At 47.7% G+C, this 20,745-nt stretch overlaps 1 protein-coding gene across 1 annotated transcript; it reads left to right on the plus strand.

Annotated features, from left to right (window-relative positions):
* Positions 1-289: 289 nt before the first annotated feature.
* On the plus strand, positions 290-18,959 carry syt17 (synaptotagmin XVII). The gene is made up of 8 exons (XM_088936639.1): positions 290-446; positions 2,362-2,379; positions 4,760-4,908; positions 8,016-8,164; positions 8,455-9,077; positions 10,098-10,218; positions 10,615-10,770; positions 16,451-18,959. Exons 1-8 carry the CDS (start codon positions 432-434, stop codon positions 16,645-16,647), a joined length of 1,428 nt encoding a protein of 475 aa, XP_088792765.1. The 5' UTR covers positions 290-431; the 3' UTR covers positions 16,648-18,959.
* The last annotated feature ends 1,786 nt before the right edge of the window (positions 18,960-20,745 follow it).

The raw sequence follows: 20,745 nt of genomic DNA on the forward strand, positions 1-20,745 counted from the left end.
AGGCGGGGGGGAAGGATTTGCTTGTGAGCGCAGTGCTGGAGAAAGTGCTTCAGTTGCGAGGACTGGGCAAGGCTGGAGCAGGCAGGAGCCGGAGCCGGGGAGAGAGAGAGAGAGGCTTGTGGGTGGGGATGGGGATGGAGGAGAGAGGAGGGGGAGGGAGAGAGAGAGAAAGGGAAAGGGGGGGGGGGGGGGGTAGAGGAGGTGTGTGTGTGTTGGGGGGGGGGGGGCTTGTCACTCTTGGAATGGATTGTGTAAGGATGGAGAGGTGCTCCCGGGCTGAGGAGAGATAAATCACTCTCACGAGTCGCGACGGGCGCTTGCTGTTGTTGGTGCTTTATTTTCCCTCTCTTTCTGAGGACAAGGTAGGGAGCAGAGGAGCAGCATGGTGTCCTGGACAGGCTCTGGGGTGACGGGGAGCGACTGAAGCGACGATGTCGTACATCCAGGTAGGTCTGGACCACCACACGCCGGCGCCTCAGTGTCACCTGGCTCCATCTGGCTGGCGCTGGGGCTATTTCCCTTTAACCCAGCCTTTCCTCACCTGCCGTGTCTGTTTCCGTACTGCTCTCGCCCCCCAAAAGGCGCTGTTTTTCAGCAGGGTTTGAAAAAAAACTCTCCTCCCTTCCCAGTCCGCTTCCCCTTTCGCAGGTCTGATTCCAAATGCGGTTTGGTAGCAAAACAAGCCCACAGGAGGGGCGACACTGCTACAGTCCTGCCTGTTGTCGTTAGTGTGCTGATGCTCCTGAGTGAAAAGCAGAGGGAGCTCCGTCGTGTTTGCTGAGGAATTGATCTGCCTGCTTGCTGTTGTTTGTTTTGCTGCTGCCTCTTTGCGATGGGTGATTTTTAATTGCTCTGTTATGATCGAGGTTCGTTTCTGCATGCATGTCAGCGTCTCCATCCTGGTCATTATCTCCCCCATCTCAGCACAGCTGTAATCAATATCATACAGTACAGCAGAGGCAACACCAAGAAGATCTGCGGCGCGGCGCCGTGACTCGGGGAATATCCAACAGGTTGCAGCATTGTGGGCTTGAGTTGTTTTCCAAGTGCAGGAAAACATCCGTTTCCCGCTGACAGAAGCACTGCAGGGCCTCTCCATTTTTCCGTTGTGTACAAGGTTGTTTTGTGTGTGTGTGCGTGAGTGTGCGCGCCCCAGTCTGTGTGGTGAATTTAAGGCAGCGTGCTTTTTAAATGTTCACCCCTTCTTCATTTCTGTGAATCCATCTCCTCCGTCTGCTTGGCTGGTTAGAAAGGGGGACAGGAGCTGTCTGCCCTGTCTGATGCTGTTTTATGGCTGTTGTGTCGTGCCTGGCTCAGTGAGCGGCTGTGCTGCCCGACCAGGCGGCCCTGGCCGATCTCTGACGGAGCCTGTTTCTGTCACTCTGACCCCTTGTTTTATCAGCCCTGATAGAGCAGTAGGGGGGGGGGGGGTGTCAACGTTCCAGCTGGTGTTACTGTGGTTACCGTGGTTACTGCTACAGCTAATTGTAAAGACAACATCGGGCCGGGGCGATGCGATGTGGAGGCCGTGTGCTGTGAGCCCAGACTTGTGGGGGGGGGGGGGGGGAATGGGGAGGGAGATGAGAGAGAGACAGGAGACACAGGGACACAGGAAAATAAAACACTGCCACATGTAGCTCTTCATCTGCTAGGGATAGTGAAAATGTTACAGCCTAAATAAATACATTATAGTGCGAGCTAATATGAGAACTGTAGCCACTTAACTTTACATACACTCGGCAGGTAGAACTGCTGCGGCACCTGTCCTAAATATAAAAGGTATTATTTTTTATACAGAAGCCCAAGAAAATCACATTTTAGAGCACCTTAAGACTTTCAGTTTGTATTTAAATGTGCTTTCAAAAGGAGTTTCATGGTAAATTGAGTATCATGCTTTACATCATAATGATTTGGACTGAAGGGTTGATGTGACAATCGGCGCTGATCTAGAAGACAAGGCTTGAAAAGCAGGAGGAAATTGAAAGAGAAACTGCTTGGCAAGGAAACGGATCCTGCTGCAGTATCGGCTCTCACTGGTATTCCTGCCCGAAAGGTGAGGTGTACGGTGTCACATGTGGGCACAGCCAGCAGGACCGGTCAGCATGGGCACGACAGCAGTGGGCAAGGCTCTGCGTGTCGTGTGGAGGGGTGCTGGGAGGTGCGGGGCGTGGGCGAGAGACGGACCCCCGTGCACGTTTCCGCCCATGTTCCTCGCTGCCGGTGGCTCCAGACTGGTTTGAGCCTGTGGTTCTGATCCAGTCCGGCACCGGCCCCTCCACCCCTGCTCCCTGCCTCTCGCTAAACTGTCTTTCCTGTTGTGTCTCCTTGGCTCTGCTCCGCCGCCACTGTGAAAAAGGACAGCTGGAGCCCATCAACGAGGTGAGTGGAGATCAGCAGACACAGGACAGATTCTTCATGGGACCAATTCAGTGAGAAGGTCTTGTAATACATGCCTAATGTGTATGTGCAGCCTCAGTGCATGAATACATAGATATTCACTGTACGTGCTGCATGCATTAGTGTCAGCTGAGATCTGCTCTGGGCACCCAATTCCTACAGGCCGAACAAGCGCCAACCAGCTCTGGCCTCAGGGCTCTGATCCGGGCGTGTGTTTATTCCAACATTACTTAATAACTCCGGCAGTTGCCGAGTTAACAAAGGAGCAAGTTACCTCTCGGGGACGAGTGCTTTTATGAAGGTGCCTCAGTTTCTTTGCTTAACTAGTGCAATCAAAATTTAAGCCTTCGCTAGTTTTTGTGTTGTGCCTCCTTTTGTGTGTCCTGCGAAGTCTGGAGAGCTCTGGAGGTGGAATCCACTGTAAACCAATTAAGACACGTCCACATAGGTTTTCAGTACCGTACAAGACGAAAGTATAAATATTGTTTTTCTGTTTGTATTGACAAGTGTTTTTCTGTGGGTACAATGTGTCACCAAATAATATTAAAGCTAAATGTTATGTATTCATATTTTTTAATTGCTTGGTTTGCACAAATGCGTTTGCTGGAACAAATTCTCGTTCTGTGCTTAATTACCACTTTACCGTTCATTATCCAGACAAAAAGGAGTGGGGCATTAGTTTTAGTGTGATGGGGGAAGAAGAGATTCTCGTCTCGGCTCCAGCTAGCTGTTAGGTTGTTTTTCCATAGCCCGATGAAGATAGGTCGAGGTGAAGGTGGAGGGAAAAAATGCCAGACAGAAAAATGGAGTCCGCAGAAAAAGATTTTATTTCCTCACAGCAAACAGTACATGAAAATTAATTTCTTTTCCAACTCTAACTTGTGCAAACATCGATGGGTCATTAAATATTAAAATGCCAATTTAAAAACTAATTTTAAAGGCTCTCATGAGAGAAATCTGAAATGCGTGCTTACGTGAAACTGCGATTGGTTGTTACTCGGCCTCCTTGAAATTGCAAATGGCCTGGCCTCGTCTGTTAATGTGTATCGTTTTGCACATGTTTTGCACATCTAAGTAAAACAAAAGAATAAAAGCAGACAATTCTAGGAGAAAAACAACCTCTTTGTTCCTGGCTCCAACAGAGCCTTAAGAGACAGGAGGATGGTGTGAGTGTCTGTTTGGAGCAGGCTGTCTACGGAAAAGAGGATGATTCATTCTCTTTAGAAGATATCATCGGCGGACGAAAAGTGAAGGATGAGGCAGCCAAGCAGAAAGGCATCTGCATAAATATTCAAGAGTCTCTCAACATGCATGTTTCTGTTCCAGATGTAGCTTTTACTTGATGCTGGAGCCTTGAGACTGTTGTCATTATATTGCCATGGGCTCAGGACATAAAACACTGCAAGTGTTAATCAAAGCCTTAAGTATGCAAGCCCTATTGTACAATACAGTAGGTCTCAATAATCGCCTGCCCTCACATCCTTCAGCAATGCTCCTGCTTTGTGAGAAACATCACCAGCTGTGTATCTGAACACCAGATATCACCCACAGGTGCATATCAGGGTGTAGCTTTTCAAAAGTTCAAAAGTAGCACCTAGGTTGTAAAATGTTTTTTAGAGCCTTCCGTAGATAATGAAATAGGTTTGCTTGTATTTTTTAAAGCTTTGAGTAGCAATATTCGCTTTTACCCACTTGAGATTTTTAGAATCGCTTTGCAATCACTGCTTTCTTTTGTATTCCCTTTCAATGAAACCACTGTGCATCTCATCTGGGCTCTGAAATTGTGTACGATATGGATTTTCTTTCATCACCCATTATTAAATAACTCAGATACTGCGCAGTTGTGGTAGATATTTTCAAAGGTGCCCAATGAATAGTTCAGAAAAGTCCTCTGTTGTAACTAACCTCTGTAATACTTTCTTGCTACGGCATTCTTCACATCCTGTCCCAGGGTGAAATAGATTTAGAATGAGTTTTTAGGGAATTCTGAATGTAGAATGTAGGAAAATGTGTTGTGGAAACAAGTTTCAGTCATGAAAAGTGTTCTCACAAGCAAATTGTTTTGGAATTATTATAATTAATAAGAAGAATTCCTTACACGTTTTCTGGACAGTCCACTCGAAGTGCTTTACAGGTAATGGGGATCCCCTCCAGCACCACCAGTGTGCAGCCCCAGCAAGATGATGTGACAGCAGCCAGAGTGCACCAGTACACTCCCCACACACCAGCTCTCAGTGGGGAGGAGAGCAGAGTGATGAAGCCAGTTCAGAAATTGGGATTATAAGGAGGCTTTATGGAAGGACAGGAGTAGGTTCCGAGTTTCCTGTGTTAGCTGTTTCTCCTCTTCGTCTCACGTGCCCAGGGCCTCCTGTCAAGGCTGTCCAATTTCTTCCTGTGCCGCTGGACATGCTGGGCCTGCTTGCAGTCATGCTGGGAGTGTAGCTGCTGCCAGCCCAGCGATGAGGAGGTGGAGATTCTGGGACCCTTCCCCGCACAGACCCCATCGTGGCTGTGAGTATACTGTCCCCCAATACTGTATACAATAATCCCCCTGGAGCCCTGCTCCTCTTCCCCTCTCCTCCACTCCACCACAGAGCTGTGCACTGCGTGCGCCCAGGCCAGCTCCCGTAGGGCAGAGAAACCCAGCACTCCAACCATCCACTGATCAACCCAGAGACCGATCTCCTTCATTCTCCTCGCCGGCCATGCTGTCTTCCTTTCCCTTAAAATCAGCAACCTCCATTGCCTCATGCTTTGAAATCCATGCTAAAGGAAACCAAGGCTTGTAAAGGCAGAGGTTTGCTAGTTTATAAATTAACACTGTTTGTAGCAAGTAGGCCTTTTCACAAGTAGTGCAGTTCTTTATTTTGTGTGTGTTACCATTTTTATAGCCTTGATAATGTGTGGAGCACTGCACTCATTGATGATGCTAAAAGGAGACGTGTACAGAAAGCCCCCCATTGTGTGGCAGGGTGATCATTTTCAGGTTTTTAAAGCTGCAAGGGCTGTTGTACAACTTGCACTAATGTCATGGAACAGCAATGCAACTCCTTTTTGTATATTAACCATTCCAAATGGTGCAGGTCGAGCAGACCTGCTCCCAGTAAAGGGAATGAACCTGAAATTGACTCCCAGGACCCAGTGTCGACCCATATAATAGCTGGCTGCTTGAAATACCTGAAACGGACCCAGCTGATATGCAGTGGTAGTGAATGAATAGCTGTTAGAACGGAACCTGGGTTCTGCTCTAACCCAGGTTAGCCCATCCTCCTGCTGGTCATCAGCAGTGCCATCTGAGTGACAGGAGAAAAGGGGATCGTGAGGCCCTGCTTTAAGAAGAGACATGGTGATCAGAGTGTAAGCAAAAGCTGAGACTCCTAATGAGAGTCTTTTTAAATGGCAGAGCTGCTGCTGCTGCTGCCTTGAGCTCAAAATGACAAGGAAGTGTATGTGTGGTGGGGGTGGTGGAGTGTCTGTGGCTCATTATCTGTCCTGTAGTAAATTCCTGCGAAATGAATTTTAAATACTGTCACCTTGTGGCTTTACTGTGTTCCAATTATGACTTCAGCCTTCAGTAAGATGTGACAGGCTGCCAGCACACTGCTCTGTATGATTTAGAAATGTGGATTGCCAGGTCTGGGGGGGGGGGGGGGATTATTAAAATAGAACTCCAGCAGAAGCAGTAGGCATTCCAAGGCAGTCGGACAAGAGTTCCAGACGATGACAAGTCCTTTTAATACCATGTAGAGAACAGACACATAATTTCATCTGTAAATTACTTTTACGTTATCTCTAATACTTAGTCAGAATGACCTGTTGTTTTCCAAGAGATAGAAAACATATACATACTGCAGATTAAATCTTTCTTTCAGATTCTTTACCTTCATGTTAATATGCAATGTCCTGTAGCTGTGATTTAGATAGTTATCAGTGCTCATGTTTTGATACTCTCTTCACATGGCCAGCCTGTGCAGTAAAATAATAGTAAAATGATCATGATTTCCTTCATTTGTGTAGTTCTTTTTATTGTGAAACATCCCAAAAGCCAGTCTGCTCGGCAAGACATACCGGTCCACCAACAGGACTATGCATGAAAACAATGTGGGCAAGTTTGATTTGAAGACATTTTATTTGTGTGTCTATTTTTTATTACGATTTTCTCGAGGCGCAGTCATCCTCATTCCCCATTCCAGAAGACGGCATTTGTCCCTGTCTCCAGAGAGTTCCCACACAGTCAGAGTTTTTCATCTAGGCGTAGAGCAGGAGAGTAGAGGTTAGTTTAATACTGAGGAAGGCCAAAGATCCACCTGCTGCAATGAATGCATTTAGAAGGAGTTCTGTGGTGTTGTACCATTTTCAGACAACTTAGATAGAACTAACTGGGTTGCTGTTTTAGGAACTTTGTAAGTACTTGGCCCCTCTTGGCCACACTGGCCTCCCAGAATCCTCCCTCCTGCTGTTCCTGTCGTATCTTTCAGGAGACTGAACCCATTTCTGAATCCATCATTCAAACATGGAGGGGATTCCACTCCATGTGCTGTTGCTGGAGACAGGGGTCTGGGTTTAAAAAATGTGTCTTTCTGTGTAACAGCTTCACCCCTCCGCTGCACCATGCTTGCCCATCTTCCCAAGAATTCTGCCAGCCTGCATGCATAGAGGTACTCAAAATTAATCCACTGACTTCCTTGCCCGTTAGTCACTCCCATCTAAAAGCTAAAGCGTCCTGCTGCAAATGAGTTCGGTCCTATATGAGCCCTGCATCAATTTATTGAATTGCATCCTGCTCTCCAGTGATGTAAATCTTCCTTTTCATTGGGTCCCAGATGTGTTTTGCAGTATTGGCAGGGTCGAGTTCGCCTGCACTCCAGCACCTTGGCACTGCTTCCCAGCTCTCGCCGCTCTTCAGACCCAGGAGCACGCGAAGCCGCGCAGCTCCTCGAGCCTCCGAAAGCCATGTGTTTTAGATTGCCCGGTTGCCATGGCGACAATCTCCTCTCCCCGAGAGCTGTAGCCATGGACTCAAGAGGTCCTCGACAGTCCCCAGGGGTGCAAAGCAAAGTAGGCCTCCTTCAAGAAATCCTGTTCAAAAATCCACTTTGACTGAAGCCAATGGAAAAAATCCATTGGACCGATGTGTATTTAAAGTGACTGTCCATAGATTCTGGTCTTTTATATCTAAAAGTGAAACAAATATATCAGAGCTCCAGCAAAACCTACCCCAGATGTGTACAACTAATAAGATTTCTGGTGGGATAGTCAGTTAAGCATCCACAGCCCCTCTGTGAAAATGTTCTGACTGTTGTGAACTTGGAAAATCTCAGCCTAAAGCCGGTCTCTTAATGCTGCTCTTACTCTGAATATTTCCCCAGATGGAAATATAAAAATCCAATTTCGTTTAAAGCTTTCTCTTGCTGTAAATGCCGCTGCGTGTTTGATGTGATTAGAGCGTCGTGATTGGATAAGGCCTCTGATGTATTGATTCCGCTATCGACAGCAGCAGCGCAGAGGCCGGTGGCGGTGCGGAGAGCCTGCTCGTCTCACACGCCGGGAGAGAGACGCGCGAGGCGCTGAATCGGGCAGGGGAGGACCTGTATCTGACCCATCTTGGCTTCCTGTAGGGTCAGCGACTCCAGCGGAGACAAGGAGGGGGACTCTGACGTGACGGCCAGCGACCCCCCAGCCACGCCCCAGGACAGCTCGCCAGACCGGCGCCGCTCCAGCTCGGACACCTCGCGCTCCACCTACAGCCTGGCCCACCGGCTGTCCAGTGAGTGTCCCGCCCCGCCTCCCCCCTCCGCTGAGGGTGAAACCAGCAGGCTGGGCTACAACCAGCACAGGGTCCTGCTACTGTACATCCAGCTCTTTAAATCTTTGCACACCTGATAATTTACTTACGGGGCAGGTTGTCTTGAAGACATGCACTGGAATAAATTGCTCCTTCCAGCTTTATTGCCCCTGATCTTTTTTTGGTCCATTCATTTTAAATGTCCAAACCCCTATGCACAACGCTGATGCCCACGTCCCTGGAGAGTGATGGTCTGTCTGTGTTGCACGCAGGTCTGGAGGTCCGCAGACCCAGCTCCCCACTGGTGGACATCAAGCCCATTGAGTTCTGGGCCATCGGCTCCAAAAAAGAGGCAGTCCAGCCCTCCGTGCTGAGGAAGCCCTACGTGGCGGCCGAAGATTACTTCCGCAAGTTTGAGCCGCGGCTGTACTCGGTGGACTCCAGCAGCGACGACATGGACTCGCTGACCGACGACGAGATCCTGTCCCGCTACCAGCTGGGCATGCTGCACTTCAGCACGCAGTACGACCTGCTGCACAACCACCTGAGCGTGCGGGTGATCGAGGCCCGCGACCTGCCCCCGCCCCTGGCCTGCGACGGCGCGCGGCAGGACATGGCCCACTCCAACCCCTACGTCAAGATGAGCCTGCTGCCCGACCAGAAGAACTCGCGGCAGACGGGCGTCAAGCGCAAGACGCAGAACCCCGTCTTCGAGGAGCGCTTCACCTTCGACCTGCCCTTCCTCGAGGCCCAGCGCCGCACCCTGCTGCTCTCCGTCGTCGACTTCGACAAGTTCTCCCGCCACTGCGTCATCGGCAAGGTGGCCGTGCCCCTCAGCGAGGTCGACCTGGTCAAGGGCGGGCACTGGTGGAAGGCTCTGGTGCCAAGCGCGCAGGTATGGACGTGGATTCTGGCCTGGCCTGACACGGTTAGGTGCAGACCCTGTCGTGCCAGGTTGCATACGGCCAGTCCTGTGGGTCTGCAGACCAGCATTAGGCTTAAGGGAACTTTCCGGCTGAGTAGAAGGGAGATCGAGCAGCTTAGGGTCAGGTGGTTTGCTGGGAGGTGGATGCTGGCTCTGTAGGGATCTGTGTGCTCTGTGGCTGTTGCTCCACACGGCTGGACTGCTACCAGGGACAAGTATTGCCAAGGCATTGGGCCCTCATTGCACATGACATCACTCAGAGTGGAAACAGTACATGCAGTGAGTAATTTTGTTCTGTGAAAGTAGCACGGTGGAAAGAGTAGGATGCTACGCACAGAGGAACCTCTGAGCTGGTTTCGCCCAGGGCTTGGGAGGAAATTATTCATGCAGAGGGCTACACATCCCTGTTGTAATTTGTGGGCTGTAAAAATAACTAAAAGGAGTCATGCTTCTGTCTTCATGTGTCGTGAAAACATTAACGCCCTGCTGTGGTCATCTGAACAAATCATTCCGATGTTGTTAGCGATGTTTTCCCTTATGAGGACGTCATTATTTTGTATAATAAAGCACAAAAATGCAGGTAATAAATAATGTGTTGACATGTGAAGTTTTCAGTAGACCAATTCCATAGACCACTGCAGTGACACATGAAACCCGTAACTAACATCACTCTTTTTTTTGTTTTTTTGTATATATCCCCAAATTTACAGGTATGACAAAAGCAGTTCTCAGAAACTGAGAAAACATGTTTTTGAAAATCCTGTCCTTGTCCTGTTTTCGGATCTTCTGAGTTTTGTTCTGTGTCTCTTGCGGAGAGAATCTGGGCCCGTGGTAGAATCCATGGAGACAAGGGGCCAATTGTGTGCTCTGAGCGAGCAGCCTTTCTTGGCTGTAGCAATTTCTCCTTGTCATTATTATTTGGAAATGACTTCTCCAGCTATGCTGGCTCCATGATGAGAAGAATAACTGGCTTTCTCCACTGTTCTCCAGAATGAGGTAGAGCTGGGTGAGCTTCTGCTGTCTCTGAACCACCTGCCCAGTGCAGGAAGACTCAATGTGGAAATCATCCGGGCCAAACAGCTGCTGCAAACAGACATGAGCCAGGGCTCAGGTAACTAATACAGTACTGAGCATTACAAATACAGCACAGCATAGCACTAAGACTCTCAGCACGCTGAGCACAGCACTACACTGAGACCCCCACACACTGAGCACAACACTACACTGAGACTCTCAGCACACTGAGCACAGCACTACACTGAGACTCACAGCACACTGATTACAGCACTACACTGAGACTCTCACCACGCTGAGCACAGCACTACACTGAGACTCACAGCACACTGAGCACAGCACTACACTGAGACTCTCAGCACACTGAGCACAGCACTACACTGAGACTCACAGCACACTGAGCACAGTACTGCACTGAGACACTCAGCTCACTGAGTACACTGAACTAAAACTCTTCTGTATTCCTCTTTGACTACTACACACTCCACCACAGACCCCTTTGTAAAGGTCCAGCTTGTGATGGGACTGAAGCTGGTGAAGACCAAGAAGACGTCTTGCATGAGGGGCACAATCGACCCCTTCTACAACGAATCCTTCAGCTTCCGCGTCACTCAGGAGGAGCTGCAGGACGTCAGCCTGGTCTTCACAGGTACGGCTACCTGTCTAACTGAAGGATCTGTGAGCCACCCTGACCTGGGCCTTCAGGTTGCTATTCCTCCTAGGACCTCAGGTACATTAAGCTAGACACTCATTCAGCTGAGCCAACCCAGGCCAGGTTTCCAGTCTGCAGCAGGCAGAGATCTGCAGAGCCCGTTAAAGCCTGAAGGACTTTGACACTGAAGAACCAGAGAGATTGACACGAGGTCTCACCTTAGGTCAATCACGCCATTCCACTAAAAGTTAGTGCTTGAACTAATATTTAGTTACTGGAGTGATCTTAAGCCAAGAGGAAAAATTAATTAATAATGAAGCAATTATGGGTAAATAATTGTTCACATACAGTACATTCTGAATATGTCAAAGCTGCATCGCACGATAACATGAAGACCTGTGGCCAGCTGGTGTGATAGATCAGCTGAGCAGGCTAGGAGTGAGTCTGCCATTGGTGTAAGAGTGCTACACTAGAATACTCGAACTTCAATAGGTCATCCACAGGGGGTTACCATCCATTTATTTGGCCAACGTGCCACGTGAGAGCTCAAAAACCACGCATGGAAAACAGACCAGTGCCGTTCAAATTGGAATAAAAAAGTGCCGATCAGAGTGAGCAAAAAGTAGCTTCCTTGGGACATCTGATTCAAGTTAGTACAGTCGCTGAGCGGTTCTACAATCTCCCCTGCTTTTTGTTGAGTGATCTTGCATTTCTAGGAGAAGCTGGACATTGCGTGACAGCCTGGAAGAGCTCACTGCAGCTCGGTCACGGTTTTAGATGGGGCACGCGGTGCACCTCTTACTGGTGTCCTGTGCCATTACAGTAATTGCCTGCACTACCTGGCCAGCCGCAGGAGCTCTCATTAGCTTGATTAATAATGCCGCCACTCACCACCGGACTGGACTACAGCTCAAGCTGTGTTTGCAGGTGGGGACTTAATTCAACATTTCGTTTATGGACGTTGAACCATTTCAGCTGCTGACAGGACTGACAGCCAGCCTAGCACAGCGCAGCACTGGTTCGAGTGGTCAGGAAATACGACTGCGCTCGTTAAAATGATCAGCAGCCGCCTGTTTCTGAGCTGACGGCGATGTGCGCAACACCACAGGCTGGTGCAATAATAACGATATTGACCCAGGCGTTCACAGAAGGCTGAATTGACATGCGCGTCAAGTAAAAGACCACTGTGTGACAAGATCTCACAAACAGAAATCTACTGTAGACCTCAGAAGGCAGTTGTCATGAAAACGCATACTGTCTTTCTTTCAGTGGGCTTAGATACATTACAAATTTTTGAGTTATTAAATGCCGGACCTGCTTAGATATGACTGCAGTCGGCAGGGTGCCCCTGTGCTCTACCATGATGTGTAAATGCCATGGAAAAAGAAATGTCAAAGACTGCACAAAGTGATACCAGAGAGGACATAATTCCCTTAGTGGAAATACAATGATGTTACTTCTTTTATGTTCCCTTTCCTCTTCTCTCTGACATTGTCATAGTTCAGCACATGATCAGGTAAAGGTCAGCTTTTGTGTGTTTCCCTCATTTCACTCCTCTGGTTTCTGCCTTACTGTGTTTGTGCTTAAACGATTCTATCTTACCTTCTCTGCCTGTATCGTCAGTGGCCATCATTCATAATAATTAAGGCGGCCGAGAGCACTTCAGAAATGAGGAGGGCAAGCATATTAATGCCACACAGACTCCGTGCACTGAGCTTTTCCAGTGGGCTTCACAGCACTGTGCAGCGCCTGCTTCTGTTTCACCACAGTGCCATTGTAAGCAGAGGCCTGAGAGTAGGACTAAACAGATGGCACAAAGCTTTCCCCTTGAGTAACTGTGCATGTGGATAAACACCAGGTTTTTTCATATCAGATCTTCATGGGCTTCAGGACGCATCCTGGATTTTGCTATTGAAATTTATTTATTTTTTGTTGAAAGCTACGCTTGATTGAGGGATGCTTTATGCACTCTGTTTGTACATTTATTTTTAAAGAAATAAACACCAGACCACATTGCTTCCGGTGAAGTAAATTGCCACTAATATAGTGCAGTTCCACCAATACATTGCTGTACTTATCGTGTCCTACAGTATGCCAAAATACAAACCTGCAGTTTAACATTTCAAAAGCCCCAGCAATCTCAAGGGCTCAGCTGTCCGGAGGATCGTGGATCAGGACCCCTGTTTCAGTGCACTGTGGATGAACTCAGCTCTGCACATCTTTAACACTTTGGCTGACTTCTTTTTGACTTATGCTGCCTCTGTTGTATACTCAAAAGGGATAACTGACAGCCCTAACTCTGTTTCTCAAGCCGTGCAGTAGTACTTCTGGTCATTTATTGAATTTGGACTTGTCAATTAGTTTCAGTTATATAAGTGCAGTTATATGTACGTGATTCAACTTGCTCTGTCCCCTGTGCTGCCACACAGGAAGAAGGAGGTGCACACTCACCTGCCTGCAGGGCTCATTATGTGAGATGCTGTGACTTACCAGGTAGAGCACTTGACTGCTAAGGATGGACCAAGTACAGGTGTGACCCGGATGCCTGTGATCGTTAGTGCTCAACCTGTGCTCTGGGAGCGTCTGATTTTTAAACACACAATTTCACTGATTACTGCGGTCATTGATCCTCCTTATCGTCTTCCCTGGCGCTTTTTTAAAAAGGCTTGTGAACCCTACGATGAAGGCAGGACCGCTACAGGCTGTAGGCACACCTATCTGTAACTCATCCAGAAAAAGACCTTGACGTGTAAGATACAAGAAACAGCGTAGATAAAAAACATCACGGGACTGGAAGAGCCCAGATCCCACTGTGGAACAGGATGAACTGGTGATGCTGGTTGTATTTTTGCGCAACAAAGCCATGACTTGGGAGTGCCTGTGGGGGTATAAAGACAGAGGCAGTTGCATGTCACATAATGATCGTCCCCCCCCCCCGCCAGCCTCAGTCTCTCATTGCCGGTGGGTTCAAGCAGTCTCTTCTCAGGGAGGAGACAGCACGCAGCTTGTCTTCTGGATGGCTTCTTCAAGCCTTGACAGGGATCTTTAACATCTGGGAGCTAAAGTGCAGCTGACACTCCATGCGCTGTGTGCACTGCCTTCTGCCACACAGCAGAGCCCTGCAATCCAAATCTGTTTGGCAGCTCTTCCCTGCTTCATGCCTCTCTATCTGCTCCTCTCTTTCTCCCTCCTCTGAGTTTTTCTCCCTCACCCTCTCTATCAGATCCATTCTGCCAGTCTCTGTGCTCCTCTGCCTCTCGCAGAGGGTGATGAGGCTTCTCACCTGCAAGGTTATAAGATCACTTTATTGGCCATATACAGTTTCTTGTATTAGGAATTTGTCTTTTCGCATACCCCAGCTTGCTCTCCGTGAGACACACAGACAGGGAGAGAAGCCTGGGGTCAGAGCACAGGTCAGCCATTTATACGGCGCCCCTGGAGCAGCTGGGGTTAAGGGCCTTGCTCAGGGGCCCAACAGAGTAGGATTCCTCTGACGGTCGCAGGGTTTGAACCGGCAACCTTCCAGCCACAGTTGCAGATCCCGAGCCACAGTCTTCATATTAGTTTGTAATGTACCGCTCGAGAATGAAGTCAACTGTCAGAGGATTAAAAGGACCTTATCTGAAAGCAGATCTTTTGGTACAGAAATGTTCAGGAATGTCATTTAAGAATGGGGGGGAGGGTGCAGTGGGAGTAGAATTGATCTGCTTGGGAGCTTTCTTCATGCCTCAACACCCTTAACGCTATGACAGGGCACCTGTCTAACACGTGTCTGATCGAGGTTCATGAAGTACGGCAACAACCAATATTGGTTGTGTTCATGATTCCTTTCTTTGCCTTTATTTTTTCACTCTTATTTGGATGCCCCGTAATTAATGCCTTAAGCCCATCTGCCTTGTCAAGCACATGATAAAACCACCTTCACTTTACACATGCTGAGCAATCCTCACTCCCCTGTGAATTACATTCCTTAACATGACCTGTCTAGGGGGTTGCTTCCATTTTTACATCTATATCTGACTCATGCCACATTAATGATCGATAAGCCAGCCTTGAGAGGAGCATGGAAGTTTGCTACGTCAGCGAAGGGCAGGTGGCAGCTGTTCCTCTATTTCCTTCCAGCAGATCAGAAAAGAGCCCTTCCACCCCAACTGCACAAGCAAGAAAGATACTGCTCCTTTGAGCTGTTGCTGAACAATCCTTCAAAATCAATCATTCCTACCCTATGTTACTGGGCTCCTACTGAAGATGCCAAATGTGCTGGTACAGGTAAAGACTTTGTACAAAAACACCCCCAAAAGAATTTTGTTGCTCTATATTTTGCCACTACTAAAGGAAGTGTATGCTGCATGCAGTAGTGTATCTCCAATAAATGTTCTGTACATTCAGTGAAAATAAATTTGAAAAAGGATCCATAGAGTGAACTGTAATAAATCATTCGGAGCACTCTTATTAGCAGTGGAGTTCTAATCTTGACACAGTAAAATGATTGATGACTTTTCTCTTTAATCACATCTTTGGCTGACTGTTTATTAAACACGTAGTGCTGCTCTCACACAAGTGTGTAGTTTCATAGTACAGCAAATGTCTACAGAAGAGTTAAAATTGAGCTTGCACCCTAGGCTTGTGTAACAATTGTATTCCATGTAAGAGAAGGGACTCCTTTCATGAGTCTCTTTGTTTAAGTGAGTGTCTTTCTCTGCTTCTTGCAAACATGGTCTCAGAGGATGCGTTGTACAGCAAGCTTAGTTCAGGTGATTCTCATCCTCTGTGTTGGGTCATGTATCCCAGAGTTCAATGCTCCTGGGAATTCCACTGTCAGTAACAGAATGGGATGTTTGGCTAGCATGCACAAAGCTATTGATCTTATTTATCCATTCTTATCCATTCTGATATTAGTAAAAACACATCTCCTACTCTGTCTTTTCTCCATTAGAAAAAGAAATTGAAAGAGAGACAAGTATAGAGACTTAGAGAGGAAGACATCCCTGAAATCACCACATGACAAAGAGATAAGGGTAGAGTATTTCTTATAGCTGATGATGTCACCAGGATAGTTTCCTTTGCAATATTATAAGCTGTTAATCAAAGCTAAACTGTTGCCACACCAATATCACTGTGGGGTTCTGGTTAGATATACTGTGAATGTTTGATTTCAGACGTCATCACTTTTAATTAAGACATTTTCATGAGTTGGGGCTGTGTTTCTAACTTATTTTCAGCCCTTAGTTTTTAGGTACATCTTATGTCTTAAACAACATTATTAACTTTTTGTTCAGACATTAAGGTAGGTAGCAAACCTGTTTTAACACCGATACCCCCAATTCACATATTTACCTTCCTCTGCAATTAGAATGTTCTGTTTCTGCTTATTTTGTGTATGATATTTAGAATTACCTGGACCTGCAGGTTTTATTGCAGGCGTAAACATTGTTATTAGTAGCAGCAGTAGCAGTAGCAGTGGTGGTAGTGGTATTGCAACTTTTCAGGGTTTTAAAAGGTTTGGTTATTAGTGAATCTGATAAGTAGAGTTTCAGTCAGCGCAGTGTTGCATTAGAAGAAGACTGAAAGGGTTTTTGAACACACAAGTCCCACCGCCATCCTGCCTGGCACTTGTCAGATTAATGGGTCGCCTGCCTGTGCCGTGCGCTGATCGCCCGCTCTTCTTCCTCTCCAGTGTACGGGCACAACATGAAGAGCAGCAACGACTTCGTGGGGCGCATCGTGATCGGCCGCTTCTCCACGGGGCCCCCCGAGAGCAGCCACTGGCGCCGGCTCCTGAGCTCCCAGCGCACACCCGTGGAGCAGTGGCACAGCCTGCGCTCCCGCGCCGAGTGTGACCGCGTCTCGCCCGCCTCCCTCGAGGTCACGTGACTGCTGCTGGCCCCCCCCAGGGAGGCATGAGGGGCCAGGGGGGTGGGGGGGGGGGCTGCCGGGGTGGCCTTCTGGAAGTGAGAGATGGAGCGTGGCCTGGGAGCAGGGGGAGTGGGGGGGGGCCTTGTCTCCCAAGTGTTGGTCTCAATCCCCATGGTCTGCAGCGTCGGCTCTTCTCAGCGGCCAACCACTGGATTATTACGACTCATGTGGGAGGAGGCTGGAGGAGATCATCAGCTGGGCTTGAAAGGCCTCCACTCGTGTGTCTCCTTACTTACTTTCTCACTCAAGCCGGGTTCCTTCCCTTCTCTTTGAGACATCTTAACAACGCTGTGCAGATTCTTCTGACTGAGGTCCACAATTCATGTTTCTTTTCTAAAACCTGAAGCGCCTGCTGTCCCAGCTCTTGTAAAATCTCATGCACCCAGACCCTGGACAGCTTTGAGTTCTGCAGCAGCAGGAGGCCTGGCCTTTTAGCGTAGTGGAATTCCCTCCTGTCTGGGGAGCAGCGCTCTGGGGCTCCAAAGCCGCAGATGCTAGAGAGCAGAGAGCAGCTGTGTTGGAGTCCCAGGAGGGGCAGTGCTCCTGCTCACTCATCATGCACAGTGTTGTTGGGAGACCAGGAGCTCAGAGAGCTGAGTCTCTTAGCTGCTGTCCATATTTGTCCCAAGGTAAAGTGAGCAATACACCCTCTGTTTTGTTCCACTGCAGTTCTGGAGGTTCTTTGTAGCTCTAGAAGTGACCCATAGGCAGAGGGGATTTTTTTTCCTGATGACATCATTTTTTGCTTGCCCCTCATCGGTCAGTTTTACTGCCCTGCTGCGATGCATCCTTCAGAAAGCATCTAGTCTGCTGGTCTTGCTTTCACACAACAAGCTGACCCTATTCTGTCCAGCATGAGGCCACTCAATCGCAATGGCATTCTGCCATTTCTGTGCAATGCATGGTTGGCTAAAGAGTCCAGTCTTCAGCCAGCAATCTCTGGACTGTAGGTTTCACCTAAACAAGTGCCATTATTAGCGAATCTCCAGGTTCTGTTTTTTTGAACCATCAAAATCTGAATTCCCCCCCCCACACACACCTGGCTGGTAGCACTTGGGTGCTGGTCTTGAACAGGGGAGCCCCACTGAATGTCAGGCAACAAAGTACCACGAACTGCACACCAGGTCATACTCAGCAGTGCTTTCCAGTCTTGTCTAAAAAAGAAATCCCCCCTCTTCTGAGCGGTCTCTTCCTCGGGTGTTCAGATTCTTCAGTCTGGAGAGTCAGCCACAGCTTTGTGCGCCACTGCACTGCATGAGAAGTGCATCTCCTTCTGATGAAGCTAGCAGTCGGTGATACAAACCCCCTCCCCCCCCAAAAAAGAGGGAAGGTACGGAGGAAAGGAGGTGCACCTGCGGGGACCATTGAATCCAGCCTGTCCCAGGGAATCCAGTGGGAGCCAGGCTGGACTGGGAAGTCTCTCTGTGGCAGTCCTGAATGTGGGTGCGTCTGTGTGTCTGTGTGTCTAGATCACCGTGCCAGTGATCTCTGTGAGTTTGTCCTTGTGGCTGCAGTATCGTCCGTCTGTGTGTGTTCTCTTTAGTAGCCCTGGGAACCACGCGCCAGGCAGACCCCCGAGTTCCGTGAAGAAATTAGTTTGTGCCTCAAAACTCTTCTAGTTTTATGTAGCATTTATATATATACAGTGCAGCCAATGCACTTGTGCACTATGCGTATGTGTGTGTGTGTAATTTATTTTGTGCTGATATTTCTTCCCAGTTTCCTTTCCCACAGGACTTGATACTGTATATCTGGACTTGTTGCGCAGTTTTGCCCTAATCAGAATCACCGCCATTAGCACCAGTATCACACTACAGAAGTCACAACTGCTATCCATGCTGGAGGTAACTGATGGTTTCTGATGCGGCACGTTTCCCTTCGACTTGCGTGTTTGGAGGAGCTGCCTGAAACCCTGAACTTGACCTCTCAGTTTCAGCTGATCCTGTCTAGATTTTATCCTCCCGTAAAGTCCCTCTTCACAATGGCAGAAGGCAGAATCAGCCCAGCAGCAGAGGCTGAAGCCTGATACTACTAGGACCCCTTCAGACCTCCTGAGAGGCTGAAGTGATTATCGTAACAAGAGCATCGTGCGAATCATGTTACTGTGCCTGTTATTTATTCGCATTTTTTTTATTTCATCATGGTATATACAGAATATATATAAAAAAATACAACAATGATTTTATTCTAAATACAAGGAGTATATATTGAACAAATCGATGTGAATAATGTTTGATATGTAAAAAAATAAAATATATACATAAGACAAACAGTTCTGAGGACTTTGAGATACCTTTGCTGATGAACTATATATTCTATAGAGTATATATAAAGTATGCTAGATGTACTATAATGACTGACTGACCTTTTGGGACTGTGGGTCACTCCTTCTGGAGTTCCAATGTAATGTGAACAGCTTGTGCTTTGGGGATATCTTCAGGACTTGAGGACTGGTTACCTTGCTCTCCCTTAACTGAGCACGTCAGGGGCTGTTCCTGTTAGTTTGTATGTCACTTTCCGGGCAGATGAGGGTGTTTGTCTGGAGTCAAGTCTCAAAGTGGCTCTCCATCACTGAGCATGAACTGACCTACAGCCCCCACAATGCCTTTCTGCTTCGGAAGCTCCTGTCTGTGCCATAGACAAGAAAGAGGAGCTTCAGGAATGGAGTGGGATCCAGGAATAATCAGAGGCAGTGGAAGAAGGTTAGGAGTATCCCTTTAAAACATCCCTTCTCGTCTGTGTCCTGCAGACAGTGGGGAATGTGCTGCATTTGTTAGGAAACAGAGAAGATGTAAATTGTATTGTATTTGAATTGTGTCTTCTGTCAAACTGGCTTTGCATTGTGTGTACTCTGAATCACTCTGTTCATCCTGAAGAAATGAATGTCATTACTCTAGGCAATAAATGCTTGTCATTCCTGAACTACCCATTCTTTAAAACCCAAGACACTGTAGACAGAAACTCCTTCCTTGCTTATACTATTTCTAGTTTAAATTTTCCCATAACTTTTCCTTTTTTCAAAGAGTGCGAATTCTCTTTTTCAGGAAAATGCTGTTCATGTTATTTAAAAAGACTTTGCACTTAATGTTTATGGGGACATGGTCCTATCTAGTGTCTTGGTTTTATGCACATGAACTGCACTTTGGCAGTCGTAATCTTAATTAGCACTGGGATTTTTATTCTCCTCCTATGAAGACTTAAAATTAGGGTTGTGGACAGGGCACTTTTCAGAGGCTGGTGACGTCGCTGTGATTGGTATCTGGAGAAAAGGAGATTTCTTGGCTTCATGTCGGGAAGTTCTCTTGTCTTATTCTCCTGCGCCACATGGCATCAATGGTGACAATTAAGCCTGTGCTCTTGTGACCTCATCAATGTCATCTACTGTAAGTAGTGTGAGTGGACTGCATATGGATCCCATAGCAGGGAGCCTGTGGAGGGCGTCTGTGTCATAAGACACTATTTCTCCCTTACTCTGGGGTTGTGGGTGCGAATACCTGAAAGTCCGAACTGTGTCCTTCTGAAATTGTCACTGTTGTCCACAACTTCAGCAGGCTGTGTTTGTCTTTATTGTTGCCACGGTTACGCAGTTCTGCCTGGGAGGGAGAGGCTGCTGCTGTGCTTCTGGGCCTCCGACCCTCTTTCAGCGCACGAGCTGACCCCTTGGACAAGTCGCGCAGTTAACTGGAAACGCAAAATGCGAAGATCTTGCAGAAATCGGGGTCCCTGCCTCTGGAGGGCTACAAGAAATACTATTCTTCTGCAAGAGCATTCAAACATTTGCAACATCGACACATTGTAGAACACATCGAATGCATATAAGGCGGTGGTGTGTCTTGTGTTAGGACTTTAGAAACGTGCTTTGATTAGGGATTTGTCCATTTTCAGGTGTTGTGCTGATTCTCTGTCTTGATAAAATATGTAAGGCAAGCACACCATGGAGAAGCTAGTAACAAGCACTTAAACTCCAGTCTTTTTGTGCCACTAAGCTGTGGAAGAAATGACAACATCCAGACCTTCTCAGCTCTATGCCAATTGTATGACTGGGAAATTGAAACA

The sequence above is a fragment of the Atractosteus spatula genome, chromosome 18 (genome assembly GCF_055471065.1).
Source record: "Atractosteus spatula isolate fAtrSpa1 chromosome 18, fAtrSpa1.hap1, whole genome shotgun sequence".
In the NCBI taxonomy this organism is placed as follows: Eukaryota; Metazoa; Chordata; class Actinopteri; order Semionotiformes; family Lepisosteidae; genus Atractosteus; species Atractosteus spatula.

Bases quoted from the DNA above. Each gene is read 5' to 3' on its own strand.
- syt17 (XM_088936639.1), top strand. The intron at 8,165-8,454 runs GTGAGTGTCCCG...TGTTGCACGCAG, and splicing joins CCTGGCCCACCGGCTGTCCA to GTCTGGAGGTCCGCAGACCC. The intron at 9,078-10,097 runs GTATGGACGTGG...ACTGTTCTCCAG, and splicing joins CTCTGGTGCCAAGCGCGCAG to AATGAGGTAGAGCTGGGTGA.